Source organism: Chlorocebus sabaeus, chromosome 1 (assembly GCF_047675955.1).
Source record: "Chlorocebus sabaeus isolate Y175 chromosome 1, mChlSab1.0.hap1, whole genome shotgun sequence".
NCBI lineage: Eukaryota > Metazoa > Chordata > Mammalia > Primates > Cercopithecidae > Chlorocebus > Chlorocebus sabaeus.
The window spans coordinates 69,052,273-69,064,746 of NC_132904.1; the positions used below are offsets into that span (position 1 = coordinate 69,052,273).

Below are 12,474 nucleotides of genomic sequence, written 5' to 3' on the forward strand. Positions count from 1 at the left end.
CACAGGGGGTGCTTCCCTGTCCCAGGGAAGGGGACCCCAGCGGCTGCCAGATGTGGGGGAGATGCAACCACTCACTCGAGGTAGTTGGTGAGCTCCAGGTTCTTGTAGAGCAGGTAGCAGAAGTGGGAGACAGAAAAGGCGTGCATCCAGTTGTGATAGGGGGGATCTCGGTAGCCCTTCTTCACCATCAAACAGAACCTGGGGGAGACGAGAGGGCAGCAGAGGGGCCTCAGCCTCTCCTCCTCCATCAGGGCCCCATGATGGCAGACTGCATGTCCCCTCCATCCCTGAGGGACCCTCCACAGCTTTCCTTGATGATTCTGTCTTAGCAGGAAGTTCCTATGCACATCTAACTTAAACCTCTGGTTACACACTCTCGGCCTTGCCTCCAGGCTCTGCCTTGCCCCATTTCTTGCCTTTATTGACAGTTCAGTGTCTAGGAATTGCTTCTCACTCATGGATCCTCCCCACCCCCATACGACTGGGTCTCCCCAGTCATCCTTAGAGAGATCCTCTCCAGAATGCCAGGGGCAATGGATGTGACAGTGGAGGAAAGAGGGAGGCGAAGACTGGGGCTGTCTGCATGTGGACGAACCGGGCCAGGGTCGGGCAGTCAATTTTGTAGTTGTTGATGAAATTCATGTCCTGCAGCATGCTCAGGATGGCCTGGAGAGGGCAGAGGGAGGGATCAGAGGGGCTGCCAGTATCAAGATGGGACCCCCGCCTGGGCCCTTCTTCAAGCTCCACACTCAAAATCTGGAGTCTTAGAAACTTAAATCTAAACTAGAGAACCACAAAATAACTGAAGCAACCGTTCTCAGAGCTATGCATTTTTAGAGATCTAAGAACTAAGAACTCTTGAAACCAAGCCCACACAAAATGTTAGAAAAACGGGGTTGGGAGGGATGCAAACCCTGAGGTCACATGCCCTGGGCATGGTTGTTCCAAGACAGCCCTTGGCATCATCCAGTCCAGCCTCTAGCCCCTGGGCAGGCCCCATGGCCTCATGATGGCAGACTACATGCCCCTCCATCTCTGAGGAACCCTCCACAGCCTTCCTTGATGACTCTGTCTTCCCAGGAAGTTCTTGATGCACATTTAACTTAAGCCTCTGGCTACACAAGTGGAGAGCAACTCACCATGGATGTGTCATCCTCGGGCAAGGAACGAGGGGTATAGGTGAAACTTGCAAAATTGGAGTCAATGGCAGCCACAGGCTGGATTCCATCATGGAGAAGTTTGGTATACTCATCATCGGAGACCTAGAGGAGACCAGCCAGAGCATTAGAAGACAGCCTTCACCCCATCCGGTGTCTTCACCCTCAAATTCCCATAGAAGGTGGGGGATCCATCACCCAGAATGCACCACAGTTGGACCACCACGCTGTGGACTGTAACTGGGCAGGAAATCACAACCGTCCCCTCATAGCCCTGCAGCCCACCCCGCGTGCCTCCCTGCAGGTGACCACCCTTTATCTGTAACAGCCTAATCTTGGCAAAGATTGAGAACACTCCTTCATGACACCCCCAAACCGTGGCAGCATTTCACACACAGTAACTGTAGCAGTCCTCCTTTTGTGGAGACCTTTCTACTCTAACCTTAACTCTTCCTACTACACTTTTGATCCACCTCACAAGGTCTGGGCCTCTCTGGTTTGGACACAGGTGAGAGGAAATGTCCAAATGAACAGCAACTACCATATACATGGAACTAAGCCAGCTTTTCTGATCCAGGGTAGGGAATGGGATAGATTATCAGCAATTAAGACTGCCCAGGACATGGGCATTGTACCTAGGGAAGCCATGAGGACAGGTCCTGGGTGAGCTTCCTAACCCTCAGTAATTCTCAAGATGGGAATTATTCCCTAAACATGGGGAATACCTGGCTGAACCAAATTATTCCCTGGGCTAGTTCCTCTGGCTACTTCCAGCCTTGGGACTCAGCTCAGAAGCAGGTTGGAGGAGAGGTCTCTAAGCAGGGGTGGGAACTGCCCCTAAGAAGGGCAAGAGGCCTGCTATGGCTCTGGGCCTATCCTCTCATCCTCAGTAGAGATAGATCAGGAAGCCCTGCCTGGCCCTGGGTCCCCGGGAATCTGGGAGGAGGACCAGAGGTCTCTGCAAGCCTCACCTTCATGTGGTACATCATCATCTCATTGGCCAGGTGGCTGCGATACTGAGCCTCATTCACTTTTTTGTATAGGAGAGACTAGGGGAAAGAGGGAAAGATGGGGCTCAAGGAAGGTGGCTGTTAAAACTTAGCAATGCCCCAGACTGGGATGAAGGGGTCAGAAAGACACCCCACTTCCTGTCCCATTCTGGCCCCAGTCAAAACCTTCAAGTTCCAGTCCACAGTAAAGACCCCACCCCCACTTTCATCCAGACCCCCGCACCAGCTCCTCCACCTCAAGTCCTGCCAGCATTTGGTCTGGCCCTTTGCACCGCCCCCTATATCTGATCCAGGCTTCAGTGATGGAGCCTAAGGCCCATAGCAGGGAAGGAGAAGCAAGGAGGGGATCATGTCAGGGACCTTGGGGCTGGATTCCCAGGCCAGAGCGCCAGCAGGCCTGGACACCCAGACCCAGCACTTCCAAAAAAGCACCCGGCTTGGGTTGAGGCTGCTTCCAGGGAAGAGAGGAGGTTTTGACAAGGGGAGCTTCTCATGGTCCCAGGAGGCAGAGTTGACAGGGCAGGAAATCGTATCCCCAATTTTTAGATGGGAAACTGAGCCCAGAGGTGGCCAGCGTGTCCTGAAGGCTACACAGCACCCCAGCGGCGGGACTGAGTGCCAGACCCAGGGATCAACCCACAGGGAGAGCTGGAGGAGAAGGGAGGGTCCCTGGTGGGCCCTGCCCCTATCACCCGACACCCCACTCCCACCCCCGCCCTCACATGGGCGATGCTGATGCCACAGTAGATGGAGAAGGCCGTCGCCAGGTCCTCGTCGAACTTGCTGAACCACGGCCCATTGATCTTGTTCACCAGCTCAGCCACACCGATGACCTCTGGGGAAGGGAGAGGGGCAAGGAACCACCGGTGGAGGGAGGGATTGGGTGGAGGGAGGGAACCGGCGGGGACCTGCCCTCGCAGTTTCGGCTGGTGACATCCCAGATGTGAAACCCGACTCCCTTCTGCTCCAGGACACCGAAGGCGGTGGGGAAGTGTTGCCCACCCCGCGCTCGGACCCGCCCCGCCCCGCCCCGCGCAGGTGCCGCCCCAGTCCCGCCCCTCCGCCCCGGGCAGCCACGCGCACCCTGGTTCTCGTTCTTGATGGGGAAGCAGAGAATGTTGCGCGTGCGGAAGCCGGTGCTGTCGTCTACGCCGCGGTAGAAAAGCGGGTGGGCATATGCGTCCGGGATGTTCAGGATCTGGCCGGTGGTCGCCACGTGTCCCGCGATGCCCTGATCGGCCGGGATGCGGATCTCGTAGCTCTGCCGGGGAAGAGATGGAGTCGAGAGGAAGAAGTTAGTGACCCGACCACAGAGGGGACTATTAAACGTCGGGCAGCTCCCCAGCGCCCCCGGAGGACTCCCGGACACCCCTAGGGCCACATACTCCCTCCACAGTCGCTCACCTCATCATCCACCACGCCCCCATCGAACACCTTGGCCACCAGTTCATTCTGATCCAGCAGGAACACAGAGCAGCTGTGGAGGGAGGGGGTTTGGTCCTCTGGGGCCTGACAACCCCCTCTGATCGCCCTCACTTTCCATAAGGAGGCAAAGGCCGTATTTTCGAGGCCTGGGAGGAGTGCTCCAAGGTAAGCCACTCTGCTCAGGGCTGGCTGGCTCCAGAAACCTATCCATTCAAGTGTGTTTTTTAGAAGCACCTACTATGTGCCAGGCACTGTGATAGGAGCTGAGGATCCAAAGCCAGCCCTGTCCCTGCTGTCATCAGAGCTTACAGTCTAGTGAGGGAGACAGGCATGAAATAAAGGATCCCTCAAAAGGTGATGAGGTCACATAGAAGGCAGAGAAGGGGAAGTGGGTTGGGCAGGAAAGGAGATGATGGGGACTGAAGGCCGCAGCCTCTCTCGTCCTGTCCCCTGGATAGAGTCACTCACATCTCTGCGTTGCTGAGGTTTCTGGCCTCTGTGATGATCTCCTGGAGCAGGACAGAGACGTCATCTGGGTGAGGGAGAAGACCAGGCATGGTGAGACCAGGCTGCCAAGCCCTCCCACCTCTCCTCTGCAACTGCCAGCCCCCGTACCCACACACAGCTAGGCATAGAGAACAGTGCACTCACCCAGGTGGGTGAAGAGGTTCTTTGCCACTTGGAGAAGAGCCTGGAATGAAGGAAATGGAGATCATAGGTGGTCAGGGTGCAGGGGTCACCCTATCTAACCCCCTGCCTCCAACAGCATCTGGGTCTTCTCCTTCCTTCCCTAGGGCTCACTGGACAAGCCAGAAACTGTCAGTGTCTAATTATATCATTTGGCTACTAAGTGAAGGAGTAGGGGAATCGCCCCAGTGCAAGTGAGGAGTCTCCTGAGTGAGTGTCTCAGCCGCCTTCACACCAGCTCTAGCTGCCTAGGTGTTGCTGTAGTGCCCAGATTGAACACTAGAGGGCGATCACATACAGTACCTGCGGGCAGTGGCGCGGGTCCTGAGCAACTGCAGGCCTCCAAGTCTTTAGGTTAGGGAACCACCTGGGGAAGGGCTGCCACCAGTCCAGAAAGACATGGGCATTTCCCTTCTGAATGGGTCTCAGGGGCTGAAAACTGGGCGAGTCAGTGCCCGAGAGAGACTCAAGGCAGGTCACTCACCTGGCACTCACACTTGAGTTTCTGTTCCTTCTGGAAGGCCAGGGTGCTGGTGAGCACGGTGCTGGTGTAGTGGAAGCAGTGCTGGATAATATGTTCGTCCTGGTCGGTGAACCTGGAGGAGGGTGTGGGCTCACTCAGGAGGGAAGGGAAGACCGGCTTCTCTCCCCACTCTCCTTACTTCTGTTCCACCAGAAGCCCACAGGGGTACCCACCTGCCAACTATATAACCACTGCACAGGCCCTTGGAACAGCTTCCCACCCCCATGCCCTGCAGACTGGGGGCTCCCTGAGGGGAGGGCTCCAGTCCACCTTAGATACTTGAAACCAGAGCCATACCTGCCCCCTCTGATTTGGGATTTACCCAGCCCAAAGCTGGGTCTCCTCCCTTAGACTAGAGACTGCCTGGGCTCAGGCTGGTGTTTTGCTCTTCCCCAGGCATGCCTCCAGCCTTAGGGAGGGGAAGTGGCACTGCCCTGTCTTGTGCAGCTCCTGTCACTACCCCACTCTCCCTGGACTCTGCTGGCCCTGATTCGGTGCCTCCAGAAATCCTAGGGTGGTGGTGTGGAGAGGACTGCTTGCCCTGCTCATGGAGCTAGCTCTGGTGAGACAAGATCAGCCCCAAATCCTGCTTAGGTCATTCAATCTGGCCACCAAATGATTTGTCACTGGGGAGTTGCATGGGGCTGGGTGGACCAATGGTGTGGGTCATGGGAAGAACCTGCCTCAGCCCACATCACGCTGCCCTGAGGCGTCCCTGCCTAAGCCCTTCCCCACTTTTTGGCTGACCTTGGTGCTCTGCCCTTGTGGGGCATCCCCCACTCATGCTTGCCATCTAGTGATTCGGATCTAGATCCCATCCCCACCACCCTGGGTCTGTCTGCACACCTTCCTTACATTTGCAGTCCCTCAGCTAGCCCCACCCACCTCTCACCCCTCAACCCTGGACATCTCTCAGCTTCAGCCACACAAAGATCCTCATCATTCTGAGAAAACCTCGGGCTCTTTCACACCTTCACACTTTTTTTTCTACACTGTTCCCTCAGCCTAGAATACCCTTCTCACTCTCTTCCCTCTACGCCCTGAAAATGAGCTTCGAGTCTTATGAGATGGGGCCATGACTATATCATCCATGCCCAGTGCAGAGCATGGTATTAGGGAAACATTTCGGAGAGCTTTGCTAATGTTGTCACTGTATCCTATCCCTGGCCTTGCCACCAGCCCCATCCCACTCACAGCTGAAGGGTTTCTGAAGCCCCTGTTCTCTGGCTACTTAGCTGTATTTCAGGAAGCTTCTCTGCAGTCACTGCACTAAGCTGAGCCCCACCCTGGCTCAGGTAGTCATTCAACACTCACTCCCTGAAATGCGTGGGACCCAGAGATGGCCCTTCCCCTGCCCTGGGCCTCAGGGCTGCCACCAAGGCCCCATCTTGTTTTCCTGCTGATACTACCTCTCCTCCAGCTCTGGGGCCATCCCAGAACCCAATCCCCCAGCCAGCAACGAGAGGTCATGGCCCCTGCTGGACCCCCATTCCCTCTACCTTCCCCTCCCCAAAGGCCTTCCCAAGGCCATCTGGTCAGCACTGGGATGGCAACATTAAGTGCTCAATATTTGTTTGCTGAATGGCATAAATTCTCCCACCATTAGGATGCCTACAAGTTCCAGATGCCACCAATCTCACATTCTCCCTGCCTTAGCGGATTCTGCCTTGCCCCTATCTTTGTTTCCCCAGGCCCACCCAACTGTCAACACAGTTCCATGCTGGTAGGTTCTGCAGCTCAGACCTAGGACTCCTGAATCTCCACCGTACCCCAGCAGACCTCAGGCCCAGGCTCTGACACCTACCTAGTCCCAGGCTCTCTAGTGTCCACCCCCTGCTGGAGCTCCAGGCCCTGAAACCCGGCCTGTTTGCTTAGACTCCAGAGGCCAGCATCCTATCAGCATCTCTTTGCATCAGGACTCAGTCTACTTCTCATCTGTCTACTTCTCCTCACCTATGTGATGCAGCACAAACTTTCATCCTGCCAGCCCAAGTGTGAACCTGCACCCAGGACAGAAATGTCTCACTAGACACAGCACTATTTCTCCCTGAACTAAGATCCATTTGCAATAAAATTCAGGCACCTACTGCCTGTTCATGAGTTGGTGTAGACGTGAAATTCATTTTTGACACCATTTCTAGACCCCAGGTTTGTCCTCAGTTCTCGAAATATGATTCCCAACTAAGCCTCCAAGCCTGCTTCTCTGTCCACCGTGCCCTGCCCACCTCTTTTTTTTTTTGTATCATTTTTACTGCTGCCCTGTCAGGGGCTCAAAAGATCCACAGCTTTTCCCAGTCCCCAGGCATATTCCCTTTAGCCACGGTCCACTGTGTTGATGATGTTCTGTGAGTCCCAGAGGGTTCACCCAACCCAGAACGCACCCACCCCTCCATCTAGCAGTTTCTAGCAGTAATGCAAAAACAGGGATGGCAAGGGAGGGAGCCCAATACCCCAAGAGCAGATAACCCAAACTTCAGGAAGTGTGGGAAGAGAAGAGGAACCAGCTTGGACCTCAACATGACTTTCATTCTGTTGCATTAACACACTGTTCAACCCACTGCTGCTGAGACAGTAGCCCCGGTTCAGTACCCTTCCCACATTGTTACCCTAGTGGAGCCCTAGCCAGCCTCTCAGCAACATCTCCTGATCTGCATCATCCCACAAAGACTCACAAGTCTCCTTCTAGCTTGTTGAAGGCGCAGGCCAAGGCCACCACCTGGTCAGTGGCCCGGCTGATGACAGGGACACAGAGCATGGCCTGCAGCTCACAGCCCAACATGCTCTGCAGCTGTTGCACATCCTCCTGCAAAGGGGAGACAAGTCAGGGCAGGGAATGAGCGGGGAGTATGCTTCCCTCCTCCAGCCCTCCATCACATTTTGCAATGGGCAGTTCTAAGGGACTCATGCAAGGCTGGAAGCTCCAGGTCATGGAGATGGGATAGTGGAAAGTCCCCAGGTCTATCTCCCCCATTCCTAGGCTGCTCTGTAACAGAGACCCTGGCTCTGGGGGATGGAGAGTGGGGTCGCCCCTTTCCCCTCTGGGTCATCCAGGCCATCACTTACAGAGGTGAGGTCCTTCAGCAGGATGGACTTCTTGTCTTCCACCACCTGGCCCAGGCATCCTGTCAACTAGGGGGTGAGGAGAGACTGAGTCAGGGCCCAGCACTCCCCAGGTCAGGGGATCTCAACCTGTCCCCACCCTCAAGTCTGGAAGTTTCAAAGAACCCTTCAGTCAGTTCAAATGGTGGACAGGGTCAGCACTGATGAGCAGAGATGGAGGGGACTCTGGTAGAATCCCTATAGAAGATTCTAGGGTCTTCCCTAACTATGAGAGAGATAAGCAGACTCCAAGGATTCTCATCCACAGATTCTAGCAGATCCATATCCAGAAACACTCCAACAGAAGTGAGCAGGTCCCACGTAAGCCTTTCTGTAGATGCTAAGAGATTCTTGCTGATAAAGCCTGATGATCACAGGTTGTGATCCCTGCAGCATTTCTAAGTAGATGCCAAGATCCAGATAATTCCATCGGATTCCAAGAGTCTAGAGGATCCAAATACTCCAGACAGATCCCAGGAGTGTCTACCCGGCCTCAACCGCCCCTGCAGACTCCAACGAGAACACAGACGAGGGACTCACGGGAAAGCTGATCTCTTCCCCGAGCACTTTGTCTCCGATGACCTGAGGAACAGAGTGCAGGGAGCCGGTTAAAGGCAAGGGATTTCCCCCTCGGAGACTCGAGTTCCTCCCCCAGCCCCGACCCAGCTCTACAGTGGACCTGGGCCCTCACCTTGCAAGAAAGCTGGAGACTGTCCTCCGACACCAGCAGGAGGCAGCAGCGGGATGCCCGGGTCTCCTGCTGCAGCTAAGGGAGGGACGAGGGAGGGCGAGGGGGTGACTGCGGATCCGGGCCACCCCACTCCCCACCTGCTCCCCTCTCCGGGGCTCTTCAGGGGGGTGGAGGAGAGGGGAAGGAGGGACATCGTAATCGGAACTGAGATGGAGGGCTCAAGGGGAAGTCGGTCCCCGGAGGGAGACAGGACGGGGAGGTGGCCGGGAGGGGCGCAGGGACTCACGTATTGGAGCACTTTGAGCTGCAGGGAAGAGGCATCCAGGTCGTAGAGTTCCCCTGCAAGGACCAGGGGCGGATCAGAGAGAGGGCCCCTCCGCACCTCCGTGCCCGGGTCCCTCGGGCGCCGCTCAGCTCCGCGCCGGGCCAGCCGCCGGCTCCCGGGACCGCCTAACCCGCCCACCTCCCCTCCAAGTTCTGCCCGGCCCCGCCCTCGTGACCTGCCCAGGCCGGGTCCTCACCGCACAGTTGCAGGATCTTTCGGTCGCGGTCGGTGTACGCTGCCCCGCCCTTCTGGTCTTCCACCGCCCCCTCCGGGGGGTTCTGGACGGCTCGGGGAGCCTCGCTGGGCCGGCGCTGCTGCAGGGCCTGAACCCTCCGCAGGGCCACCAAGGTCTGGGACAGGCCGAGCGGTTAGCGCGCCGCTCGCCCCACCCTCGCTGCCCTTGCTGCCGCGGGATTCCTGCCTTTGCTCCTGCCGTTCCCTCTGCCTGCCGGGCCCATGGACCCCGTCGCCGTCCCAATCACCTCATCCCTGGACTCTACCTTCCTGAGGGCTCCCCCGGGGGCTCCCACAGCCCCTGGAGCGTCCAGCGGTCCAGGAACAGGAGGGTACAGGGTCTACCTCCATCTTTAGCCCCTAGATTCTTCCAAGACAAGATGTCAGATTTCTGTCTCTAGCCCCCTCAGGAAGTCGTAAGTCCTTGTTAAAGTCACAAAATCATAAAGTCTCAGGCATGAAAGAGCCTCAGTATCATTATGTGGAGGGTTCTTTCCAAATACAGATGCTCCTGGACTTAGGATGGGGTTGCTTCCCCATAAATCCATCGAAAAGTCAAGAAATTGTAAGTTGGCAACCATGTGTATTTACAAGGTATTTGACCAGTTTTGTCTCACCACCGCCCTAGGTCAGTCCGTGCTATCATTATTCCCATTTTCAGGTGTGAAACTGAGGCTCAGAGAGGTTTAGTGACTTGCTCAAGGTCACACAGCTCAAAAGCATCAGAGCCAAAGCTAAAACCTAGGTCTGTCCAGCTCCCTGGCCAAAACATCTTCCCACCAGCTGTGAAAAGGGTCTTCAGCCTCATGGTACGTGGCCCCGCTCCCACTCACATGCTTCTCCACTGCCTGCAGGCTCCATTCCTCATTGTCACTCAGCTGGCCACAGTGCACCTGGAGGGATGGGAGAAGGGAACTAGCTGTGACCTCTCCCAGTGTCTGTCTCTGCCAGAGTGCCCTCCCCATGTGCAGCACACATGGGTCCCCACCAACACATACACACTCAAGTCTGTGGGCCTCAGTGATAACCTCATCTTTCTGACACCCAGACAGCTCCAGAAAAATCCCCTCCTGTAGGAAGTCTCCTAGGACTAACCCAAAGACGTGAAACTTTTTTGTCTCTGCCTTTTCAATCACTGACTCATCAAGAGCACAGCTCAGGTGTATGGTTTAGGGCATGGAGGGACCTTAGACCCCTCTTCAGCTCCCAGCCTATGGAGCTCTGCGGGTCCTGATTTTAGAATTGGTGGTATTAGCTTTAGCCTCCCAGCTCTATCCTTTCTGAGTTAGGGTTTGAGCTGCCCCTAAGTCTTGGATAAAGGAATGGGTTCAGTATGATGCACCTGCCATGGTGAGGATGGATGGGCGAATGAATAAATGGATAAATGGGTTGGTGAAGTGCTTTGCCTTACATGCGATTCTCACCACTGTGATGCAAGCCTCCACCTGGCAGGCAAGACATGGCCAGAAAACTGGAGTGACTTGCCCAAAATCACACAGCAGAAAGTGGCAGAGTGAAGACAGCACCACCCACTCCCTCCCGTTCTCTGCCCACACCTTTCCCCCTCTAGATCCACTCTCTCCACCACCCCCATCATCCTGTCCCTCTCCAAGTTCCCTGTGCCAGTCACCAGGGAACTCAGCCCATCTTTCATACTCTGTGAAGTCCCTTCCCTGACCCCTACTTGGGTGCTTGTCGAGGAAAATGAGAGACAGTGGGGAGGGAGGGTGGCAGCCTAGGGACCCACTACAGGCCCTGCCAGCAAGGCTCCCCACCTGCGTCACTAGCTTCCGGAGCCCACTCAAAGCTGCTCACCACCTGCAGAGCTCCCCACAGTGCCTGCACTGGGGGCCCCTCCTTTCTCCTCCCTCCCCAGTCGGCAGCCAATGCCTGCCTCAGCTCTGGGTCTCCTGCCAGGAGCAGATGGGGAGGAGGAGACCAGCAGGTTCTCGGGAAGCTCACAGTCTGACTGGGGCGGGATGAGTAGGGGGACATGACTGGGAGGAGGTGTGGAGCCTCATACCTGAGGAAGGAGAGAGAAAACTAGGTGGGTAGCTCAGAGGGGAGGACATTTGGAAGGCTTCCTGCATTGGCATGGGGAAGACAAGTAGACCTTGAAGAGACCAGGACACTGGCAGTAGGTGGTTCAGGGAGACGAGGATCCAGGTAGGGGTGTGGTCCATAGTACCACAGAAAGAAGGGCCTTGAGTGCCAGGCTAAGAAGTTTGACTTTAGCCTGAGAGTACTGGGGAGCCATGGCAGACTTCAGCATCTGAGGGCCACTGTCTATGGGGTGTAGGGTGAATTTGAGGGAGGAAGATTGGAGGCAGGAAAACCTGGAAGAGACCTGGGCTGTCAAGGATGGTGTTGAAACTTAAGCTCTGGATGAGGTTCAATCTGTGACTCCTACGGGACAGCGGGGGCTGGAGGGAGGAGAAGCTGGGGCTATGGTTCATTTGCATATGGCTTATATAAATATGTTGGCATTTTACTGTTAGCACATGGAGGAGGACATAGTTCTTGTTCCTTCCACCTGGTCCCATCTCTCAGGAATAGAGAAGTCTGGGACCCCTCTAGAGTTGTGGGGGCAACCAGTTCCTGGGCTGCCTCGGTCTGCCTGCACTCAGCATGTGCACAAACACACACATGTACACTCTTATGAAGAACGTCAGGCCCTCACACACATGCATTTACACTCACTTACCCATGGAGGTGGTACACACACACACACACACACACACGGAGTAGTCACAGACACAAAGACATCCACACATCCACCCTTACAGTGTCCACAGCATCCCCACAGGCACATTCATGCCTGTACACAGGAAACTTAGTTCACATACTTAAGAGCCATGCACATGCACCTGGCACCCCCATATACAAACACACACAATCGCCCCAACACACTCATGGCTTTTTGTTCACCAACAGGAACACACACTTGCACCTGCTCTTGCTAATCAAGGCAAGTGTCGGGGGCCCAGTGGGAACACTCAACAGTGTGCATGGTGGCTGTACGAGAGGGTTAAAAACCCAGTACAGCCCCCAGGTCCCTACCCTCACCAGGTTTAAAATGGCTAATGGCATGAACACCCAATCCCCGTGCAGGGAGCTGGTGTGGCTGGTGCAGCTGGGGGAAGAGTGGGCACAAATCAGGCATCAAATGCCAGAGACCAAGGGCCGCCACTCCTCAAAGAGACTTATTATCCCAGGATTAAAGAACAGAGTCAAAGACTCTTTCCACACAAAAAAATCTGCAATCAGGGCACCTTAAGTGGTGAGCTGTAAAGGCCCAGAAGTCAGCCACACAGCCCTGCACC

At 55.6% G+C, this 12,474-nt stretch overlaps 1 protein-coding gene across 4 annotated transcripts in view; it reads right to left on the minus strand.

Annotated features, from left to right (window-relative positions):
- PDE2A (phosphodiesterase 2A) overlaps nucleotides 1–12,474 on the minus strand; it is a 67,656-nt gene that overhangs the window by 5,133 nt on the left and 50,049 nt on the right. For all 4 annotated transcript variants that reach the window (XM_073019174.1, XM_008020029.3, XM_038005513.2 and 1 more), the window contains 17 exons: nucleotides 9,985–10,044; nucleotides 9,114–9,267; nucleotides 8,879–8,931; nucleotides 8,593–8,667; nucleotides 8,442–8,483; nucleotides 7,866–7,931; nucleotides 7,475–7,605; nucleotides 4,764–4,875; nucleotides 4,244–4,283; nucleotides 4,061–4,124; nucleotides 3,572–3,644; nucleotides 3,251–3,428; nucleotides 2,890–3,002; nucleotides 2,129–2,206; nucleotides 1,140–1,262; nucleotides 596–666; nucleotides 76–198 (listed from right to left, as the gene is read on the minus strand). In XM_073019174.1, the coding sequence (XP_072875275.1) occupies nucleotides 76–198; nucleotides 596–666; nucleotides 1,140–1,262; nucleotides 2,129–2,206; nucleotides 2,890–3,002; nucleotides 3,251–3,428; nucleotides 3,572–3,644; nucleotides 4,061–4,124; nucleotides 4,244–4,283; nucleotides 4,764–4,875; nucleotides 7,475–7,605; nucleotides 7,866–7,931; nucleotides 8,442–8,483; nucleotides 8,593–8,667; nucleotides 8,879–8,931; nucleotides 9,114–9,267; nucleotides 9,985–10,044 (1,556 nt within the window). The remainder of the gene's footprint in view (nucleotides 1–75; nucleotides 199–595; nucleotides 667–1,139; nucleotides 1,263–2,128; nucleotides 2,207–2,889; nucleotides 3,003–3,250; nucleotides 3,429–3,571; nucleotides 3,645–4,060; nucleotides 4,125–4,243; nucleotides 4,284–4,763; nucleotides 4,876–7,474; nucleotides 7,606–7,865; nucleotides 7,932–8,441; nucleotides 8,484–8,592; nucleotides 8,668–8,878; nucleotides 8,932–9,113; nucleotides 9,268–9,984; nucleotides 10,045–12,474) is intronic.